The 23,886-nt window shown below is 33.2% G+C and overlaps 3 protein-coding genes across 5 annotated transcripts; all 3 read left to right on the forward strand.

Moving 5' to 3' along the window:
• The first annotated feature begins 264 nt into the window (after window positions 1-264).
• On the forward strand, window positions 265-8,639 carry LOC128994501 (uncharacterized). Of its 3 annotated transcripts, none has more exons than XM_054419097.1 (4): window positions 265-322; window positions 724-997; window positions 1,408-1,746; window positions 7,591-7,705. In XM_054419097.1, the coding sequence occupies exons 2-3, from the start codon at window positions 725-727 to the stop codon at window positions 1,735-1,737; spliced, it is 603 nt and encodes a 200-aa protein (XP_054275072.1). In that variant the 5' UTR covers window positions 265-322; window position 724; the 3' UTR covers window positions 1,738-1,746; window positions 7,591-7,705. The 3 variants fall into 3 exon arrangements, with proteins under 3 accessions (XP_054275072.1, XP_054275071.1, XP_054275070.1); XM_054419096.1 differs by lacking the exon at window positions 7,591-7,705 and adding an exon at window positions 2,828-2,940; XM_054419095.1 differs by lacking the exons at window positions 265-322; window positions 724-997; window positions 1,408-1,746 and adding an exon at window positions 4,153-4,206 and having other exon boundaries at window positions 7,591-8,639.
• A 502-nt stretch (window positions 8,640-9,141) lies between these two features.
• Window positions 9,142-12,811, forward strand: LOC128994625 (uncharacterized). Its single transcript, XM_054419296.1, has 3 exons — window positions 9,142-9,209; window positions 10,477-11,832; window positions 12,177-12,811. The coding sequence occupies exons 1-3, from the start codon at window positions 9,192-9,194 to the stop codon at window positions 12,735-12,737; spliced, it is 1,935 nt and encodes a 644-aa protein (XP_054275271.1). The 5' UTR covers window positions 9,142-9,191; the 3' UTR covers window positions 12,738-12,811.
• A 1,658-nt stretch (window positions 12,812-14,469) lies between these two features.
• Window positions 14,470-22,034, forward strand: LOC128994725 (uncharacterized). Its single transcript, XM_054419462.1, has 3 exons — window positions 14,470-14,552; window positions 19,368-20,252; window positions 21,778-22,034. The coding sequence occupies exons 1-3, from the start codon at window positions 14,535-14,537 to the stop codon at window positions 21,943-21,945; spliced, it is 1,071 nt and encodes a 356-aa protein (XP_054275437.1). The 5' UTR covers window positions 14,470-14,534; the 3' UTR covers window positions 21,946-22,034.
• The last annotated feature ends 1,852 nt before the right edge of the window (window positions 22,035-23,886 follow it).

Consider the following 23,886-nt stretch of genomic DNA (forward strand, 5'->3'; position numbering starts at 1 on the left):
AGGCGCCAGTGTGGGTTAGGGGAGAGTAAGTTAATCAAAGGGTGTCTTCACTACAATTCCTCTCCACATATTTGGACGATTTCCGCAACCCATCTAGGAAATAATCCTAATTTAGAGGAGAAGAGATCTAAACTGCAAAAACAGAATTTTCTTTGGAGAAAAATCGTAATAAAAAACTGGGACAAAGTGATATGGGCCTTATCTCGGTGGGTCAACAAAAGTCTGACATTATCTTGGGAGTTGGTTCAGCTGTTGTTAGCTAAATGTGATTTAGTTTGTTACAGAGGAAGCACTAACATCACCGCCAACTTAGTTTATCCAGGTATTTATTAGATAACAATTATTTAATCATTTATAACAAATAATTAACAAAATTTGCCTGTTATCAAATAAAAGTAGATGATCTTGCCTAAAATACTGTTACAAAATTGTATAGCCAGCCTTCATGCTACAGTCCTTGTTTTGTCTGAGCTTTAGTACTAAATATCTACAAGTTATAAATATTTAAGTCTACATGTGACTGAGCTTGAATGTTATTTGTTAGACTATCTGTCAGATTGACAAACACATTGATGGCAGATTCAAATTGTCAAAATGAGTTACGTTGTGAGCAATGTTAACTATTTATTTAAATATGATTTAACACTTGGAACCTCACCATGATTCTACAAAACAAAACTAATAACAAAACTACAATACATAACTATATATTTTTTTAATTAGTATGGACTACAAGGTGGTAAAGGCCGAATCACAAGAAGACAAAGCACGGATAGAGCATTTTATCAACGATTTCTTCTTCCCGGACAACCCTTTGACAAATATATTCGGTCTGGAAGAACTACCACCACCTCCTCCATCCCCCAGGCCACCAAAGGCTGATGGTGACTTCACTTTTATGGCAGTGGACGCTCAAGGAAACATTGTAGGAGTTGCTATCAACAAAGCGTCAGTCGACCATGACTTTGGGACTGAAGTTCATCCTAAAGTAAAGAAGGTATGTTGAATTTAATTCCTAGTAAATATACTTAAGATATCGATCTATATACTTTACTAGATTTGACCACTCTGCAAAGGGAATATGGTTTACACTCTTAATTTCTGTCGAGGAATTTCCACATCCTCAAAAATCTTCCCGTTTGTTGTTTTTAAGCAGAGCTTTTCCTCAAGTGTTTGTCGATTCTCCAGGTGGTTGGTTCCTGGAGGGTTTGTTTGCAAATGTCTCTAGAGTATTCGAAGGCTCCGAAAATCATACAATGACAGGTGTTCTCTTACAGATATTTTTAATTACAGGCTATGATCTTTATTGGTAGTATTGATAATAATTGGTCATGCACTGTTGTAAAAGTCCTTGTAATACCCAACTGAGCTTATAATTAAATGAGTGCACTAAAACTACTATTCCAGCTGATAGAGTTCATGGATTGGGTGGAGGTGGAGGCGCGGCTAGACACGCTGCCGGAGAAGACGATAGAGCTGCGAGTGTTGGCGGTCCACAGGGAGTGGCGACGACGAGGAGTCGCCCGCAGACTGGCGGAGGAGAGTGTCAGACAAGCCAGGGAGGCAGGTCACCAGGCGATCAGGACGTGTTGTACCAGCGAGTATACGGCGAGACTGGCTCGCTCTCTGGGTTGGAGACAGCATTACTGTCTGCGCTACCTGGAGTACCCTGGTGATGTACAGCTGACTCCTCAGCAGACACATGAATGCATATACTACTACGTCACTGACTTATAGCATTGGATGGTAAGGGATATGAATAACATGTAGCCACAGAGGTACATATAAGTGGTGTCTAGCACTAGTGCTGGTGTCTAGGGCAAAGTCCAATACCACCCCTCGCTCATGGTGAAGGAAAACCTTGCGCCCTGTGTAATAGAATCCCCTGATAGTTCTCGCCGCTAGGACTTCCTTGTTCGTCACAAGTATATTTCCAGCAAGCATATTAGAGCTTAAAGCCCATAAGCGTGTATCCTCTATAGCTTACTTCTCTGTGATGTACCCAACTCTTACTTAAAACACCCCCGTTGCAGCAAACCTGCAGACTTAGCAAATTAACCCGGGCTAAATTTAACTACGGTCAGTTTAATTCCAAAAACAGGCAAAACTTTGACATTGAAATGTCATGTCTATTTCATCCTATTGTCTAAGGTTGTATAGTAAATGTCTTTAGATTCCAAACTACTCAACACTGAGTTAAACAATACTACAACAAATAATAGAATATACACTTTTAGAATAAAAATATAGGCAAGCTTCAAGTAGTAAAGTCCAAAACTATTTCCGTTCTCTAAAAAATGCACATTGCACAAAAATATATGCTGAAAAACATAATTAATAAAAAGATTTTCACCAACGTAAATTTTCATTGTAAAACTGTTGACATAAGGTTAATAGACGTTTTTTAATTTGCAAGGAATATTTGCATGAACATTTTGACTTACAATTTGCATGGATAGGTGTAGGAATAAAATTATTTACTTTTACCATTATATGTTGATTAAGCATTTCAACCAATCGTCAAGGTTGTTTTTTAAATTCGTATACAATAATTTTGTTGCATGCATAATCCTACTACTATTTTGGCGTATCATGTATTATTCCTTTTTATCATTGCCTCTTACCTCTTAAAACTAGAGAAAAATACAAATTAGTCCAGAGTACAGGCTAAAAACCATGAAACGTTTTTGTAATACCATTTCTTGTCAGTATGTCTTCAAATTTGTTAGACACAATAAAGAACCCTGTTTTTAGTCTGTAGTCCATATCACGTTGGGATTCCACCCACGTTTGGGCAGCCATCTTGATTACGTGTTGCTTTTTGCAGACACTGATAGCTCTGGGAAGAGGGGAGATTCTTCTTATAAACGTCGATGATTTCTTCTATCGACTCATATCTCACAGGACCGAGGGGTTCAACACCAAAAGATCTGAAATAAATAAAGCCTGTAGGATTTTCAGGCATCGTGTTGATGCTTACTGCAGACAATGTTTAAAAAAAATACATTCAGGGGTAATAATAAGAAAGGCTAAAAAAGTCTAGTACTAAAATCGTAGTCATAAAATTACAATAAAGTATAACATTTGTGAGGTTAACGTTGTTTTACTAAGGTCAAGGTCTCCTCTATGGTGTGAATAGGATGCAGTTAAAATAACAAGTTTAAGATTTTACAATTGAGTTTAACCTACAACGAGTTAACCTAAAAGTAAGTTTAAATCAATTGCCTTTGAGCATTGACTATTAGTCAAAGTTTTGAGTTATTTTGTTTCTCTAAGTTTTCGTTTAGGCCAATCAAATAATGATACGTCAAGGTTAAAAATACGTTTTAGATATGATAGGTTTATTCAAATGACCATCTCATTAAAATCACTCCAAATTTAAGTTATATTTTCAATTCAACTGCTTGTTGAAAAAACAGTACGTATTCTCTGCAGTTTTTGTTCATAGAAACGAACTATCAAAAGTAAAGTAATTTCATTAATATACATTACTAATTTTAAATAATCTAAAAAAAAGACAACGGTTTCTTGTGATATAATATGCCTCACTGTACTTTAGTACAAACTATATAACTGTTTTACGAATGTTTTTCTTCATAATTCGAAAGGTCATTCGACGTAAATTTCCAGTACACATGCATTTAATTGAGAAAGTATTCAAAACTGCACAAAACTGCAGTTTTTAGGTAGAGGCACTCCTTCCACTTTCATTAGTATATTGACACCTTATCGGTATTCATGAAGGTTAATACAACGACAATGAAAGTAATTACTCGAACTGGAATCAACAAATCACTTTCATAAATACATTAGTTGTTTAAAGATACGCCAACAGTAAAATCAGATGTATTAGCGAATGGAATGGTAAAAAAAAAGAATAGTAAATAATAGAATAAAGCGGAATTGAGCTATTTTGCATACTGTTTACAGGTGTGGCAATGTGATAATTTCCAAGAAGTGATAATAAAACAGATAACTAAGTTATAAATATGAGCCAAATATTTAAATTATTTACTCGTGTCGCAGATACATCAACTAACCCAAATCCTGCTATAAATATTTACAAACTCACCGAGAGATGCGAGTTTGAGTTTGAGCGTTAGTATGTCACACAAAGTAATTATTATGATACTCACTAATTACATGTAACACATACGTTACACAGATGTGACTCGACAGTGAGAGAACATGCAGTGTGTAGTGTCGGTGAGTTGGCTGTGTTGAAATGTACACTATACAGTAGTAGATTATTGTAATTAGGTTGTAAGTAAGGCAAGCTGGGTTGATGACCTGTGGTCAGGCCTTGCAAGCTGGGAAGTGTGGAGGTGCTTGTGTTAACACTGAGGGTCTTGCTCTTAGTATCTTTTTTGTTCAATAAATAGGCCACCTGAGGAATGGGGTTAGTCCGGGGAAGAGTGTCCATAAGAATTTTGGTGAATACTGGTTACTAGGCTAGGCCCTTTTGTCAGGAGTTTCTAATGGCAAGTTTTGTTCAAATGTAGGGTAAAAGCAAAAAGTGTTTGTTTTCTAGAATCTAATTAAGGGCAATAATTTATTGTTCATACTTTGTGGAAGAGTAAATTCATTTTGGGAACATTCTAGTTAGAGTCTAAGCTATCTTCAAGTCGATAGCTTGAATTTGATGACCCATAAGGACCATGTTAATTATTTTAAATTTAAAATTCATTTTTATGCTTATTTTGTAGCCTATTTTAAATTATAAAGGGATTCTGCACATATACAGGAAAATATCATTCATTCGGTACCAAAAGCGTGTAATTTGGTCCAGTAGTATGGCCAGGCTAGCTGTCATAAGTTTTGCAAAAGTTTTGTAGTATATAAGATAGCAATTGAGTCCACTGTCATTTGGTGCTACAAACAAAGAGTAAAGGTCAAATCGTATAAAATCCACACTAAAATAAGAGAGAACGATGCATTCGAGTTTAGTGCACTCAAACCTCCCCCCCCCCAAAAAAAATAAGTCTCACATAATAATGCTTCAGGGTTTACAATAAGACTAGGTGAAACCCGTCGAAATCGACGGATACTTCCAAGGCTTACGCTAATTCATCTAACAGCGATAAATTGAGTAAAATTATACATATTTTGAGCATTTAGCTTGTTTAAAGATTAAATTCGCTGTTACGTTGATATTGACGTTTACATGCATTGTTAATCAACGTATCTTATAAGGGATGATGTGATCTAGTTTAAAAGTAATATGACCTATCTCTCATGACAGTAGCTGCTTAAATAGTATTTACTCATTGGGCCATTTTTACAGCCAAAATGTCGTCTTATTTTCAATAATGTTACCGACCCAGTGGGCCATGGTCCGTAATATAGGCCACTGCAAATAATTTGTCAAGATAGGTTCTATTTTAGGCAAGGTTTCTGTGTTTGGATGTTATTAGAAACGGTAAGAGCAAAATACAATTCTTCTGCAGATGAATTTTCTGATGGAGAATTGTAAGCCAAATTATAAATGCCACAATGCGAGTTTGAGCATTTTGTAACTATATTATTTGGGTAAGTTACATAGATTTTTTAGGCTGTTGCTCAGTGCAATTTAAGAATATATATATTTTAGAGATAAATTAAATGGTTTTTTTTGCTGAGTATCGCTAGTAAACACGCACAACCCTTTTCCTTAGTCGAATAACATCCAAAGGCTCTTTAAGAGTTCAAGTTCTTATTTGTATACATATTTATATTATGTTTTCACTAAGCTGAATGAATACATCGAAGTGACCTCTGTGAAAAGTCTGCAGTATATTGCAGTTTTCCAGCTTAATGACTTTCTAAATCATGCACATATTTCTACATAAATATTGTAAAATGTTTTATCCAGTTGCTGTAAACCACTATTAATTTAACAAAATATAGACACTGCTCAAATGGGCACCGTGTCCTTCTGCACTTGTATTATTTTGTATCGTATTACACAATCGAAGATTTTTCCAATGATTGAAAGCATGTATGACAATAATCTCATGAATCTATGATGATCCCTCTACAATAATATGATAAAATATATGGAAAAGGTGTGAAAAAGGCAGACGCCAACCCGTAAAATAGATATAAGATAGTTCAATAAGAAATAATTGCAAGAGTTATTGTGATAAAAGGATTTTCCACTGATTTCGTAATGGGATTTTATATTGCAACACATGACATAGTAAAAAATCAAATCAATTTTAAAATCAGAAAATAGCATTGCAAATACGTCTTTTGGACTATTCAGTAATTCCTAATAAATGTGTGTTGTTTAAAATACAATTTTAAAATTAACAGCTGTTTTATTAAAACGTATTATCCACATGACCTAAATGTAAACAAATCTGTCTAGGGATCTTTAGAGGCTTCTGGGGCAGAGCCCTAAGCGAATTTACGTAGTTTTTCTTTTGATAACTCATCTAGAGACCAAGACCTTTCTTTGGACACCTCCGCCAAGTTTTTACGCTCAGCCTTTCTCTCAAATTAGTGGAGACAACGTTTCCAAATAAATATTTCGATTCCCCTATGTTAATCTTATGGGAGAAAATCCAACTTTGATGGACGATACTGCCCAAACTAATAAAGATATCAAAAAACCAAAAACACTTTGCAAAACTACAGATCATGGCAATTCTTTTGACACTTTAATCATCAAAATCGGTCCAAAAATGAGGGAGGAGTTCTGTTTACAAAAATCGGCTTAGCGTATTATATATATAGATGAGCTCTGTAACATTTAATTAAATCGATTATTGTTAAACTGTTAAACGTAGCACATCAGATAATTGTAGAGTAGTAAGTACTTCATTTTGACTAGTTATACATTTTTAGTCGCCATCTTGGATCCGCCATATTGGATACAAAGTTTTTTTCAAATGTAAAGGTAGGGTTATGACCCATCATTTAAAACTAGATTTCTACGCTGAATACGATGCTGCAATCCTTTAAAAAATCTTGATCCCTTAAAAAGTTACGAGGACTTCTTATAACTTTATTTTTAACCCATTTTGACATTGTGCATTTACAAACTAAGACCATAATCTCAAAAAAGTGCTAGATAAGGATAAGTATACACCACTATTCATTGTCAACCTTTTTTCACTTGGTTATGACGGATGTATATTTTTGGCCGCCATCTTGGATCTGCCATTTTGAAATGTGATAAATTATTTTAAAGATGAAGCTAGTGTTATGACCCATCATTTTGAACTACTTTTTTTATTCTGAACTCAATGAAATATTAATATTATTTTTATTTTAAAAGTCAATATTTCAAAAATCAAACATGAACATGAAAAACGGATTGCAGCATTGAGTCCAGCATAAAAAAGTAATTCAAAATGATTGGTCAAAATACCACCTTCATATTTAAAATAATTTATCACATTTCAAAATAGTGGATTCAAGATGGCAGCAGAAAAAATACATCCTTCATAGCCAAGTGAAAATAGGTCGACGATGTCTGGGGGTATTACTTATCTGTTACATTAGATATTTTTGGTCGAGTTTTCGACCACTGGACGACCCCTAGTTTATTTTTAAAGCCCATTGATCAGGAACAGCTGGGTAATAATATAATCTTTGATGTTGCAGAAGCTGTGCCTGCTGGTATGGTGTTCTTTGGTAGTTGGCAGTGATCAAGCAGAAACAGAATCCTTGGGAGACAAAGTGATAAAAAAGCACGAGGAATGCGAGGAAATCATCAGTGGAGCAATAGATGACATTTTGAAAAATCCTGAAGTAGATCCTTTCGATGAATTTCGATTTCCTGCTGTAGATAAGTACCATGATTGCAAAGATGAACTGGATGATTTAAAAAAAGACTACATGAGAACCAATAACTTAGAGGGCAACCCCAAATTCATTACCATCAAAACCTCCGAAGGCAAAGAAATCGCCCTCCAAGGACCCACCGAAGATGAAGATGTGAACGAATTGGACTTTGGCGTGGTCGACGAATTGTGCGTGGTAAACAGAAAGTGTGAAAACATTATGGACGAGATCGAAAAGGACAAGGAGAAAAAAGATAAGTTGACTGCAAAGTTTACCAATTGTCACATCATTCTAGAAAGAGTCAAAGCTGCTTACATTGCTGAAGAAAAACTAGATAAACACAAACTGAAAGAAGACGGAGTGATGACAGTGATGTGTAAAGGCCAGAAGATTGGGATGGAACTTCCTAGCTTTGCGAATAACTTAGACTTCCATACACCTCTGCATGAACAATACTTAAAGTCTGAGGAAGAATCTGAAGAGAAAGAAGACGCAGACCACCATAAACATGCTGAAGAAACTGAAGATGCTTCTGAACATAAAAAATCTGACGAAGGTGACTCTGATCACCATGAACATGCAGATACAACCGAGGAAAAACTTGAGCCTAAGAAAGGAAAACCGAGCAGCGCTTTCATTGAAAAAGGAGACATTATATCCTGTGCGATACTTGTTTTTGTGTTAGCTGCCGTAATGTGAAATTAGTTACTAAGTAGTTTACAAGATTGAGTGTGTTACAAAAACTCTTAAGACTTAAGCCTGTTAGGTGGGGGGTCATTATAAGACTTTTTTACTAATTAAAACGCTTCTTGGAAAATAGAATGAGTTGAAAGACACTTTTGGGCCATGCAATAAACTATTTTTAGTCATGCTGCACAGTTTTATTAAGTTGACCAATCTACCTACATAAATATTTTGTATCATTTACCTTTTTCGCTCCATTGATGGACTAAGTTTTGTTTGAAACAAACAGCTGCTGAGATAATGCTTGGTTCTTTCAGTGCACACTCCTACATTTTATGTTGATGAAACGCTATTTCTTTCTCTACCTAATTACCAAGCTAAACTAAGGTCTTACACTATTATATGCATAACCATTGCTTCATCATTCTGAAATTAAAGATGTTAAGAACCAAACTTAAATAAACTTAATACCGTTGGCATATTTTGCCTATGGTTTTTTTTTTAAATGGGTTGTGCGATTTGATTTTTTGATATATTGAGTTGTGCAGTTTTTTAGCGTTCTAGTAAGGAAGGTCTAAGCCTTTGAATTTGGGACAGGTTTTATGACAACATGGACCAGAACTCAACACATACAGTTTATGGTTTGAGAAAAGTTGAGGTTATAATCACTCCGCACACCTGTAACATATGGTTTCTGCTCAGTTGGGTGCTAATGAGTGGGTTAGCTGCAATAAGGCATGGCTTCTCTACTCTGGGTAAAATTATTTATACTTATTCATTGCTGTATTTAATATTCGTAGTAAATACAGTAGACATTTTTAAAGTTTATAAAAGTACAGATATACTTAATATGTAGGCCTACATCTTTCTCTGATTTAGAAGAGTCTATTTTGTTCAATAGTTTAGTTTTAATAATATTTTTTAATCGAAGTAATTACTTTTAAAGCACTTATCCTTACTTAAAAACAACCATTCCAACAATATTCATAAACAGATTTAAGAAAAAAAAAAAAAAAAAAAAAAACAGCATCATAAAAAATTCTAAAACCAGCAACAATTAAAGTTACAAAAGATTTTGATTCTATAAAAAAAAAACAGATTTTCATCCTGTATGCTATTTTGTTACATTTATTATACAGTGTTTCCCCAAACTCTTTATCGATCTTTTATGGTATCGTTCCTGGAACAAAGACAAGCTAAAATATCACGTTTAAAACACCCAAAACTCAAATTGACCCGTACATTTGTTTTAAATTATTTGTTGATTGTTAACAGCTTTTTGTAGCCAATTGAAATATCGTACATTTGTTAAAATGCAAAGACAATTTTAAAAATTGACTAGTTTTAATATGGCGGTCATTTAAAGCATTTAAGCTAAAAAAAATATATACGGATAGTTAAATTAAAATAATATTATTTTAGTTGTACAATTAAATTGTGTTAAAATTCTAAAAATTTCAAATTTAAGAAAATAGATTCACGTAATAAAAAAAAACAAATCATTTTTAAGATACCGTATAAAATAATATTTGCCCTCATTGAGTAACTAGTAATTTAATCAGCTAATTAATTGAAATAACTAGCAGTGATTTTACCTTCACCCAATGACCAGAGATATGATTTTATACACACTACTATCTTAAAACTAGTTTCCCTCCTTATTTATCAAAAAATTTTCTGATTTTTTGGTACTTTTGAAATTTTAATAAAAGTGTCTAAATAAAAAAATTACAGGAGTTTGTTTACTAATAAAATTGTTAAGTTATTTAAGTTTTAAAATTTTTAATGTCGCCATTTCGGAACCAAACATTATAAACATTAATGATTTAGTCTGTGCACTAATTATCAATTTAAAAACATTCAAAAATATAAGATAGTTTTTCGAAAAAGACTAAATGGCGGCTTTTGAGTTTTGGTAATTTTAAACTTGATATTTTAGTATGTCTTTCCAAGAATTATACACTGAAAGGTCAGTACAGTTTGGGGACACCCTGTATAGCATCAACATATTGCATGTTTCAGCTCCTTCTAGTAATCGGAGTTTATTCAGCAGCTTCAGACGAAAACTCTAACTCGACACCTGTAAGCCAGTTTGAATTGGCAAAGATAATTTACGATAAGCAAAATGAATGTGACGCTATCGTAGTTGAAACGATTGCCAAAGCAGTCGACAAAGGTGATATTTGCGAGACCCCTAAACCTGACGAAAAATACTTCCAATGCAAGAAAATCCTCGATGAGAAAAAGAGAGGGTATATCTCAACTTATCTAAAGGGCAAAATACTTAACAAAAAATCGTTTACCGTAGAACTTCCAGAAGAATCCGTTACTCTTGCTGTTCCTACAGATGTAACTCAAACTTCAGAGGTAGCTCAAAATGAATTTGACATCCAAGATGAACTATGTGCAACATATGATTTATGTCTTAGACTTTCCAACATGCAAGTTTTACGTGGCAACGAGGAAGATGTCATCAAAAAGAAAAATAGTGCCTCGCGGTGCAAGGATTTCCTTGACGAGTTAAAATTGAAGTATAACAAAGTGTTAGACATGAGTGAATGGGAATCGGACAACAGTATTGGAGTATTACCTGCTGTGTGTGCTTATGGAGACATTAGGTTAACGCTACCAAAGAATAAAAATAAGAAAGCTGCAAAGAAGTCACCTTGCGTGATTCCTAATGTGCCAAAGAATGATTCCCCTGTTGAAGGGCAAAAAGGAAAAAGTAAACAGCCAGTTGAAGAATCTCCAGTGTCTGTAAGTAAAGCCGATACTGAGAAAGATGATTTGAATAAAAATGCGACAAGCGAAGAAGCAAAGGAAAATTCCCCTGATGAAGGCGAAGATAAACCCTCTAAAGTAATGATGAATAAGACCGATGATGCAAATGCTAAACATAAAATTGAAAATCCCAAGATGGTAAAAAATGTCTTGCCATCTGTTGAAAGAAGCTCCGAATTAGATTCACGAAGGATCGTTGATGAATCTGGTAGTCTTTCTCAAAAAGACAATCAACCAATTATAATTGAAACCAGTAAATCTAATACCAAGGATTCTTTACCAGTTACTGAGAATAAAGTAAAAGAAAATGTGCCACAATATGAAGAGGCAGCCAAACAAAGTAATTATTCAACTATGAAGTCTGAAAAGACACCCAAAGGAAGTGCTGACGAAAATACGAATGTTGTTACTTACAGTGTTAGAGTAGTGTCGAAAAATGACGACGGGAAGGTAATGAAAATACAAGCATCTGGCCAAATCAAAGAAACGGAAAACGCTGAGCTAAATGATGATGACAAAGAAGAAAGATCTTTTGCGATGGGCGATGAGGGATCCGATGATACGTTGAAGAATGAACCTGAATCTAACCCTACAAAGGTAAGGTTGGGATGATTTATTATAGTTTATCATACAAAATATAGATACTGAATGTAATAACATTAACTCATTAGTGTGAGGAACTTTAGTCGGAGGAATTATATATTTATAACTACAATAATTTTTTTGGCTGGGAACATCAAACAGTCATAATTTAATCACTATTATCATGCAGTTAGACAAATAATTGTATTAAACACTTATAACCCAATATAGCATCAAAAAAATATTTTAATTCATGTTTCAGTATTTAGTAGATAATGTGATACAGCAGAAAAACATTCTCTCTAATTTTGTTTATTTTGAAGTTGTATGTATTAGTAACTTTATATCTCTTTTTAAAGGTCAGTGAGAAGGTAAGAAGACAACGCAAGAGAACTTTGGAAGAAAATATAATATTGTTGGAGAACGACTGCAAAGAGCTACTGGAGTTTGGAGAACATCTGATGAAACACAAGATCCTTAATTCTTTAGTAAATTTAGAAAGCCACTACAATGAGTGCATAGGAAAGCTCAACAACTTAAAGAAAATGTACATCGATGAGAACCAAATAGATATTACATCGCATAAACACATTTTTCCGCTAACGCTTCCATCAGGTGTTCAAAAATTGATCCCACTACCATTTCAGCTTATAAATATGGATGCAATCAAAACGGAATCCAACACTAATCCAAATTTTGAATCTTTATTTGATACAAGTGAGTTCTTTCATAACAAGCAGGATTCAAAGAGAAAGTTGCAAAATAGAGAGCCCTTCGATAATCCTGCGTTTATTCAAAATTTCGAGTTTTTGGAAAGTCTGAAGCAAGAAAGTCAACCTTCAGGTTCTTCGACATTGTCCAAGGTCGCATCTATTCTACATATGAACGGTGGCCATGATGATGAAGATGAAGACGATTGACAGCGATGTCATAGATAAAGAATATCTATAACTTATTATGTACAGAACTCTAATACATCTTACTTTGGTTGTTTAGACAGATAATTTTTCCTTTGATCAAAAAAGGGGTTTTATGGATACTGAAGTATACATGGAATCTATATAGATCAGCCGTTGCCAATTTGTTGTTAAAAAATATCACAATTCTGTGAGCCAGTCAAACATTACGCTAGTTCAAAATATCCCATTTTCACCCTTATCATTTGCCTGATTTAAAAATATCTCCTCAAAAATATCAGATGTATTCATTATTTAAGTAATACTAGAGGTCGTCAATGGTCAATGGTCGAAAACTTCACCAAAAGTACGTTATGTACAGAATTCTCTATTTACACCCTATACTGTAAATAAAACATGTGATTGTATTCTCTTCCATTTGTTTCGATTTTCTGTTTATATTTTATATCAAGCACGGCAACCCATAAGGCCCCTGTTAATAAAAAAAAAAAATAATATTTTGTACTTATTTTTAAACCTATTTTAATTTATAAAGGGATTCTACGCATCTACAAGAAAATATTTTTCCAAGCTTTGACTATTGATATAAGACTAGTGGTCGTCCAGTGGCCGAAAACTCGACCAAAAATATGTAATATACAGGCTTCTATATTTTCACTCCACGCTGTAAAAAAACATGTGCTTGTAATTTCTTCTGTTTGTTTGGATTTTCTGTTCATATTTTGTTTTTATTTCGTCACCTGCATGGTTTGTTTAAGTATGAGACCCATGTATTTTTTTAAAATTTTAAATTCCTTTGTTGTGCTTATTTTTTAGCTAAATTTTGTATGCTATATTTTTGAGATTATTATAATTAGGAAAATATATTTCCAACAGTATGCGTAGATTTTCCTTGTGATGCACGAACGAGCTGAGAAAAAAGGTTTTAAAGAAACATGCTTGCCTATTAATAGATTAGTTTAACGAGTAATTCGGTTTGCTGCTACAGGGAAGGTAAAAGAGTGTTTTTCTTTGTAAAATCTTGATAGCTTAGTATGAAATGAATATATTTTTAAAAATTGTTACATAATAAGCTAATAAACAAGTAAACTACAACAGTTCATTTTCCGATAAACATAAACATTTTGAATTAACAGCCTTTAAAAAAATTCTCCTCATTGATTAAACGCATAAAAACGCGTTAGTAAGAAAATAATTTTTTAATGCCTAAAAATGATATAGAGAGAAATTGGAAAATGTTATGTTTTAAGTGTCAAAAATTAGGAAACCCTATTTTTACCCATTAAATCCCCGTTCCCGTGGTCCAATCATTCTGGTTCGCGAACTCGTTTGAATAAACGTAGGGTATACTTAAATATAAAAATTTTGTACATAAATAAATCAAAATTGGATCAGTTTTGCTCGAGTTATCACGCTAACAGACACGTATATAACGTATAATGTGTTTTGTCTCTTACCAAAGTGAAAAAGTAAAGTGGTCTCGGGCCTAGGTCTTACCATGAGACATTCAGTAAAAACTTTTAGCTTATTCCCCATATGGGAAGGACAGTACTCTCAGGCGAGGAGAACTTTCAATAGAGTTGAGAAATATCTAGACTGGGGCAATAGAAAATTCTGCTTATATTATTAGGGACCTAACAAATGAACAGCTTCAGAATCAACTTATGTTGAAATATTGTAAAACCGGCGATTTCAGTGATCCAATCGGTGACTCAGGTAGGTAAATGGACGGATAGTTTGCCTTGAAACACTTGTGGCATATGTTCCCAGTTGTGTGCCAGAGGTTCGTTGTGCAAGACCATGCGTTCTCTACTATGGGTAAATATACAATCTTATTTCAGCTCAAATATTTTGCAAAATATAAACAGAAGTTTCATGCGTTTTAAAAGTTGATCTTGGGTAAACAATTGCCCTTCTATATGTTCAACCTAGTTTGGATTTATGATTTAGTCTAAAGTGTTTCTTTTTGGGTGTTTGTTTTTTTTTATCAACCCAAATAATTAACTAGGCCTACTACAATGTAAGACTTTTTAACGACAAAACCAGCCTATATAATGATATCCTTGTTTTCTTAACCTCATTGCCGTCCAGCTGATGCATTGTTTGCATAGATATCTGTGAGGCTCTTTGTAGTCGAGAATTTATTTCCAATAGACTCATCGTGGTATTTTCACAAGTTCAAACAGAGTGTCTATTTTAGATTTACATGATTTTTTCGGCTCCGATTTTCTAAGATTTATGACAACTTTACTAAACTAACTAATATTTATGACAAATAAAGGACTTTGACTTTAACTCTTTGAATAGTTGATTTTATAAATACTGGAATCACACGTCATGGAAACTTAGTTTCAAAGCTGTCGGTGTAAAAACAATAATTAAATCTGTCGTCATACTGCAGCAAAAACAGCCGTTTTAGCGAATTTCGGCAGGTTTGCTGCAGCGGGGGTACTTAATGTTGTTTATTGTTGCTCATGATGATTAGAATTGAAAATTTTTTAAATAAAACACATTTTTTCAGTAATAAGCAGTTTGGTTTTATTAAAGGCAGGTCAACAGAAAGTGCTTTATTGGCAGTAACCGATCACATCTTCCAAGGATTAAACTCAAAACTGAAAACAACAGGTCTATTTATTGATTTTAAAAAAGCTTTTGACATGGTAAATCACAACATTCTTTTAAATAAATTGCAAAACGTAGGAATAAGAGGTACAGCTTTTGAGTGGTTTAAGAGTTTCATCACAAATAGGAGGCAACAAGTAAAAATAAACAATGACTACAGTAATCCTCTCATTGTACAAACGGGTGTGCCCCAAGGGTCAACGACCTCAGGTATTTTATTTTTAGTGTTCATCAACGATTTATTAAATCTACCTTTTAACGGAAATATCTTTGCTTTTGCTGATGACATTGCTCTTTTTTACACACAAAACGATTTGATGTTGATGGAAAATTTAATAAACGATGATCTTTTACTTTTAAGAAATTGGTGTTTGATCAATAGAATGCAGGTAAATGTAAACAAAACCAAATTTGTTAATTTCCACTCAACCGGTTTTGAATTGCCATCTCCTTTAATTTTTCACTCCTCAAATTGCAGTCCACAACTATGTAATTGCCAGCCGTTAGAAAAAGTAAAATCTATAAAATATTTAGGAGTTCTACTCGATGAAAAAGTCACCTTCGAACCTCATATATTAAATCTACATGCTAAGATACGAACACAAATAAGAAAATTTTATTTTTTAAGAAATATTTGTAACGAATCACTTTTGAGAACATTATACTTTGCACTAATCAACTCAAGATTGCAATATGCCTTGCCATGCTGGGGAGGAACTTATAAAACCTTGATAAATAGATTAAGAACAACACAAAACTTTTTTATGCGGATAATTTTGAAACAACCTAAAAGAACAAGTTCATTTCCACTCTACCAACAGTTAAAAATTTTGCCCATACAGCACCTTTTTGTTTTCAAAGTTCTTAGACTGTTTTTTGTTCGAAGTGGAAACAGAGTTAACGTCATACCAAATATTACACACACATACATAACAAGAAGCATTACCAATAATACTCTGAAACTACCCAAAGTAAATAAAGCTATTTTTCGTCACTCTTTTCAATATCTAGGTCCAAAATACTATAATTATCTACCACTTCAAATAAAGAATAGTTTAAATTTAAAGCAGTTTAGCAAAGCAACGATAATTTGGCTTTCTTCTCAGCAGGACATAAATTATATAAATAATATCCTGTTGTAATAACTTTCATTGTTTATTAAAACAGTTCTTGTTTTGTCCATCAGATGCACAGTTCAGGCGGAATTCAATGTTTTATATCAGATGCTAGACCATAAATTACAACGTCATGTTAGCCTATAAGTTAGTATAAGCAAACTGGTTACACTACTGGATCAAGTAGCCAGTTCTATTTCTCTACATCTCATGTATTGTTACATTGTGGTTTTTTGTGGGAAATAAACTTCATTATTCATTATTCATATTCATTATTCATTAATGCATGCATTGCGGGTCTAAAGTAGCACTTTTACTGTCTAAATCACCTGTTTTAAACAGTTGTAAATTTCGATTGTGGCATTCGTATAGATCAAAATTATTTATCTTAGGTAAGGTTTTAGCCCAACTGTGGTGTCGATCGTTCGAAATTTAATTTTTTTGTTTATTTTTTACAGCAATTATTTGTGGTTTATACGATCGCTCGACATATCGATGGTATAATCAAGCTGGAAGTCGTTTTGAGAGGTTATCTTTAAATACAAATTGTTTAGTTTTCTAGCTTAGTTTGTTAATTAATGATGCAATATTCTTCGCAATATGCAATATGCTCATTTTCCTCAGGTAAAACTTGGCCTCGGGTCAAAAAGAGTTACTTTAGGCCCTAGTGGTGAAATATACTATTAATGTACAGACATTTCAAGTTTAAATTACTTGCAGAATGATATGATTTTTACGAAAAACTACTGAAAAATGAGTGATTTTTATATTTTCCCCGGATAGTAAGTAAAAAAAGCTTTAAAATGACACTTAATTTATTAATATTGATGACCAAATAAGGAAGTTGTGGTCAACCGACAAAAAAGTACTTTAGAAATTATAATATACTAGAAATGAATTGCAGTATCCTAGGTCAATGTTGACGTTGTGTTCAATCTATGTCATCCATCCGTTTATCTTTGTATAAAACCCGGCTGAGGTTGTGGTGGTAATTTAAAATCGTGATTCCTGATTATTCTTGATCTTCTTTTTGTGACATAAATATTTCCGGGCCTAATCCAAACAATGTTAAAGCAGACAAACATAATTGTAAACAAAAAGCTACCATGAAGAATTAAAACATGTAAACATTGTTATTTTTCTAATCTTTCCTTGAAAAGTGGAGCAGTAAAATAATTTGCATTTATCCTTTTATATTTAAGACTCGTGTAAGCCTCGATTTGTACTGTGGTTTAATTAATTTTGGTCTAAACTATTTTAAACTGTGGTCTAATTATCTCTACTAATCTTACTTATTTACTATAATCAATGACAAAATAAGAGTAAATAAAATAACCTCATAGTTCTATAGTTTATATTTAACCAGCTGTTAGTTAAAACAAATTATATTGCCCTAAAACAAATCGAAGATTACAAAGATTGCTTTTAAAAATAATATGAACATCCTAGTATTTTACTATGTATAATTAATCTGTCATCCCTTACAGAAGAATTGAACGTATCAATGATTAGCATTACACATAGTATAAATAAGTCAACACAAAGTATGTCTTTAAATTTTTATCCAAATGCTGAATTTGTGACACTATAGCTGAATGTATACAGCTGTTATGTTAAGCAAATAATTTTATGCCAAAAGCTAGTTTAGAATCTTAGCGTCGGCTGCTAGACTTTTTAAAAATTAAAACTTAATTTCTAAAAAACTGGGACCCTAAACTAAAATTATGGCTTCGACATTCCCTAGTTCTCAAAATTATCTTTCTTTCAACACAAAAATAATGAAAATCCGTCGAGTGGTTGATTCAGAATCGTGAAATAAAAAAACACAGTTTCGTTTTAATATTATAGATATTGATGTATAGATTCTGCACACATCATAGATTTGATAGATTCATGATTTATAGATTTAACATTCCCCATTACACATTTACCATCCGACAATTTAATCTGAAGACACTGTCGAGCTAAATTGTTACAAATTAAATGATATATTAAAATGTAAACTGATGATTATACCATGGAATAATCAAAGAACTAAGAGATGTACTATTCCATGGTAACATATTATTAAATCTCCACCATTAACTATTTACATTACAATAACTCCTTCAACGCACTGTAGCTATCTGTTTGGATAATTAGACCCCATTGTTGCTTTGTGATAACAACAATTCCCGTGTATATGTTGAGTTTTTCAAGGGCATTCTGCTTGACACATTGTGTCGTTTAATACAAAAATGTTTTTTTTAAACGACAGTAAGAACCAAAATCGCAATCGACATTGCTGGTTCGATTCCAAGTGATGTCAATTTCGGACACAGGTATTTCTCATTGGGTCGTATGTTAACTATGGGTTTTTACTTTAATACTTTTAATTGAAATGGTGACCATACTAAGGTAGGTATTTTAAGGCAAGTATGAATGGAGATGAGTGTAGGATGAGTGGCCGTGATCTTGTAGTCTTGTTACTGACCAAGGCCAACATGTTCCTTAGACACAGCTGCTGATTAATGTCCCATACAGCCAATGGCAGATAACGGACCTACATAGTGGAATCCGAACCACATTTTTGCCTTGTGCTTGACGAATAAATTTGTCTCATCAAAATAGTACTGTAGATAGTCGTAGTACTCACTAGTGAAGACGTCAATCAACACCACGCATTGCATCCACATATCATGCCTAAAAATATCCACAACGATTCTATTTAGCAAAGTTAGGGTAAAAAGATAACAATTTGAGGCATCGGAAGTAAAAATACACGGTAAAATGATTTAAAACATTAAAATTACCACGAACTAGAAAATTTAACTCTGAACATCACCGATAATATGTCTTGTCTTTTTCTTCAATACATTTAATAATGTTGCAATATTATAATAATGATGCATTTCAGATTCTTCTGATCTTCGGCACGTCTCTAGTGTCCTCAGATCAAGATTTGAGTTCAATGGCATTAGTGCCGTATGAAGGTCCACCAAAGCAAACACCATCCCAACAAGCAGACACAATCTACGACAAACAAAAAGAATGCGACGCCATCGTTGGAGAATTAGTTATCAAGGCTCTCGATAAAGGGGACTCTTTCTCACCACCTTTTCCTAACGAAAGGTATGTCAAATGCATGGACTTCCTGGATGAGAAGAAGAGAGAGTATATAACGTCCAACCTTGAAGGCCTGGGATATTACCTGAATAAGTTACCCGTGATTCTGACAAGCAAACAAGAAGTAATACTCCCACCACCAGCTGATTTGACTCTACCTATTAACATAATTGAGTTTAACATCCAACAAGAACTTTGTGTGACCAACAACGTGTGTTTAAAACTAGTGAATTTGAAATTCTCACACGACCAAGTTGAAGATTTGGAAGAGCAGAAAAAAAGTGTAACACGTTGTTTGAATTTTCTTAATGTTCTGAAGCTCAAGTATATCCAGGATAAGAAAATTGATGCTGATTTGTTACGTGGGGAGGGTCGAGGCTTAGATCTGGTGTGTACCAATCAGAAAATCACGTTGATGCTACCAAAGAAGACTGATGACTCAAAAGTCCCAGAGGATTTGGTGAAAAATATCTCTAAAGATAGCGATAATGGAAACACAGATAAGTCAACCAAACAAGAAGGTGACAGTGACAAAACGTACAAGGCACAATACGATGAGGTTGTGAAGGAATTGAAAACAGAATTTTCGAAAAATTCGAATGATCAGACTCCCGAGCATGAAGATTCTCATGAAGAACTTCCACTAGAGTCAGAGGAACTGCCTGAAGAACATGAGGTAATATTATATCATAGATTAGTAAAGGCAATGTCAATAGGGGTTCACTCACTATATTAACATACACATAACTTTAAATAACACAATATTGACATGATCAAATAGCTCTAGCTTAAACTCACATTTAGTATTGAAAAATACGACATACGACTAAATTTAATCTTAAAAGAGTTTATCATAGATGATATTAAAAAAAATATTATTTATCTCAACAATAAATTGGGGAACTAAATCAATATAGAGTTTCTAAAATGTAACCAGAGTTGAACATTTGATTCATAGACATTCCATCCATGCGTTAAATTTGTTTGCCAGTTTTTAAGTCAAAATGGACGTAGTTGGTGTGAGCCACCGACAGATTGCACTAATATAAATGAATGATTTCTGTCGAATAATGTGAATGTTCTACCAAGTGAAACTGATAGGAAGACTTATTGTAAGCCAAATAACCGTACTTCAACTCTCTCAGCAACAAAAAAATATGATTTTAAACTCTAGTGCAATCAAGTGCTGGCTCCGAGGATTATTTCCTTTCTAAATAAAAAATGGTGACTGATGTTCCATATGTGGGATGTTTACTTCTGCATCCAAATGTCAATGGCTTAAGTCACACTTTGTTAGTATTAAATGTTTTACCTCATGTAAACTACACACAATAGGAACATCATAATCGTTAGATAAACACTTCCTTTTACGATTCGCCAACATATTAACAAGCGTTTTTACACTATTACAACTACACGAGAAAAGTCATGTTATTACAAAGGGTGCTTTTAACTTACAGAAAGTAAATAAAGATACGTCTTATAACACTTAAAACATATATTTACGCTTATATTGTTACTCACAAGACGGTAAATATACAAAAGATGGTAAGTGGTTCTTTCCGTAAATTTAATAACACGTACAATGCTGATTAAGAAGTTATTTCTTTTAACTTTGTAACGGTCACACATAAGTCAATTTACTCTATGCTCACACTCATAATCGGTACTATTTTTACTACTCTGATTAAGTCGAAAGATAACAGAGTGACTTACATTTCGAACTTCTTCAAACCAGATGTTCCAATTTTTGAGGTGGGCCCTTTGAAGTGAATATTGATTTGTTATTTTGCACCTATATAATTCACAGGGTTTAAATTATTTGCTCGGTTTGTATAGAAAAGATTGCAAAACAACTACAGTTGAGTTTCTGCAACCAAGCATGTTATAGTGTAACTATTTTAAAAGTAGTTTTAGGGCAATATTTGTTTCTTTTTCTTTCTCCCTCCAACGAAAAGAGTTCAGTCGAGTGATAAGTAGACGGACACCAACATGTAGTCTTCAGATAAATACTGTTTCAAGTGTTAGCGGTACAAGATATGATGTATCGTTTAGATATGCTTTTTCTTGGGGTAGAAACCAATTGGATATCTTAGAGAGTGTACAAATTAACCATTGTTCTTACAATCGATCTAGACCTAGAAAAATCGTTAAAAGATATCAAAATACATATAAATATTAAAATTTACTCTGTTTTCCAGGATTACGCAAACCAGATCGCACTTAAGGAGAGAGATTGTGAAGAACTTCTTCAGTGGGGCGAACAACCAGGCCTGACACGGTCTGTGACGAAATTTAGGCAGCTTCATGACAATTGCATCGAAGACTTAGAAAAATTCAAGAGAGCACATTTAAAAACCATTAAGTAATGGGTGAAAATTTAAATGAAAATAAATCTCTGAACGTAAGTCTGCATTATTATCATAACCAAAATAAAATTATATTTTTGTTAAGTATTTATTAGTTTTCATTATTTCAATCTTATTCCAATTATTCCAAACAAGTCAATACAAATTCTTTAACCAATGTTTATATATACAGGTTATTATTATTACAGATTGAATTTCAATTAATTTTCAATATTAAAAATTATCAGTTATTAAATCAAATTCTATTATATCTAATTTATAACTTAAAGAATATTTCATTATTAGTATTGTCAAAAATGTAAAATAATTCTTCAACAATGAAATGATTTGAAAACAACACATGTGACTGTGAAGATGAACTAGAAGAAAGCCAAAATGAAGATCCAAATGACAGTCAGTATGCTAGAAAACTTTAATTACTATACATGAAGAAAAGTGTAACTCCAAAATATAAAGCCAAGACAATTATTATAACATTATTGTATTCCAAGAAGGTAACCATGAACAGTAAGTGATTCCTTTTACTATAAAGGGTATATTCAGCAAATTTCCATGTCAACGACGATGTCAACAAAAAAACGACGACGATGTCCTTTTATGTAAAAAAAAATTAATCAGTAAAACAATAGAGTCAACGTATTCCAAAACTAAAAACTTTTTTTTCTTGTCTGTTTTACCCACAAGCTAATTTATTTTCAAAACAATAGTTATTAAAACTTCGTGTCAATTTTAATGCATATTTTTCTCTTCGTTATATAAACTTAGGTCAAAATACTCTGGTTTACTTTTGTTAAAAATTCTTTGTTAAGCTCTAAACTCTTTTCTGATAACAACTGAAGCTAAATTAAAAATCCCAGCTGTTTTGTGACGCAGACCTACAATCAGCCCACATCGATCATTGATGAAGGTTCGTATTAAAAGCTTTCCACTTCATTTTTCAAGGCTCGCCCTTCTTTCCTCGTTGATTTATTTTCTTTTCTCACCTTCAATCGTGATTGCTTTGGGTAAAATTTGTAACTTCAACAAAATAACTTTGGATTTTCATATTATACTTTGAGTTGTTATGTTTAATTAGCTTCAGCATTGTACGTGTTATATTTTCGAAAATAAAATAATACGTCTGATAACATCTGGCAAATATTTATCCTCATACTGTCAACTTACAAGGCGGTAAATACATAATAATACCCCTGTCGCAGCAAACCTCTAGACTAAGTGAATTTCCATATATGACTGTTCACTAAAATATCTCCCAAAAATATTGATCTAGAACATGAACATACCATATCAATCCTAAAAAATACATGACCTTAAATAAGGTATAGGTGTTATTAGCAGATTACAAGAAAAAGTGGTGTGTCTAAGAATGCAAATAATTGTTGAATTCAAATGTTACTACGTGCTCTTCATGGCGATTCAACAGCAATGCAACAATGTTACCAACGATTACAGATGCTGAATTGGCAATATTGTCACAATCTGAATAGTTATCAATCATTACTATCAGGTTTGCATTAAAAAATAACTTAAGTTTAGAATGTATTTAAAATCTGAAACACACCTTGACCAAAGATGTAAAACCATAATCAGTTTTTTTTAGAAAGGTACATAATATTCTGTATATAAGATTCCATATGTTTTCCAACCCGAAGATACCCAATGTTACGTCCCCCCTTTCTCTGATTGCCCCCAGGAGTTGCAATTCTCGTTGGTCAAATCCTTTGTTGGGAATCGGTCTGCCCCGAGCACCAGGGCGGCAAATTGAATTGGTCAGTGTTGTTAGTCAACCGGCGTCTGTCCATACAAGCTGGATCGTGTTGCTATTTGATTGGGTGCAGAAAGATAACCTTAAAACAATTACGTTTTTACGTGTTGTAAGTAGTATGGGTTGTGTTTTCTCTAGCACTCTAGCAAAACCTGTATCATTATAAAATAAATATT

Source organism: Macrosteles quadrilineatus, unplaced genomic scaffold (assembly GCF_028750875.1).
Source record: "Macrosteles quadrilineatus isolate MER2022 unplaced genomic scaffold, UCM_ALF_1.0 Scaffold_5__1_contigs__length_97177068, whole genome shotgun sequence".
NCBI lineage: Eukaryota > Metazoa > Arthropoda > Insecta > Hemiptera > Cicadellidae > Macrosteles > Macrosteles quadrilineatus.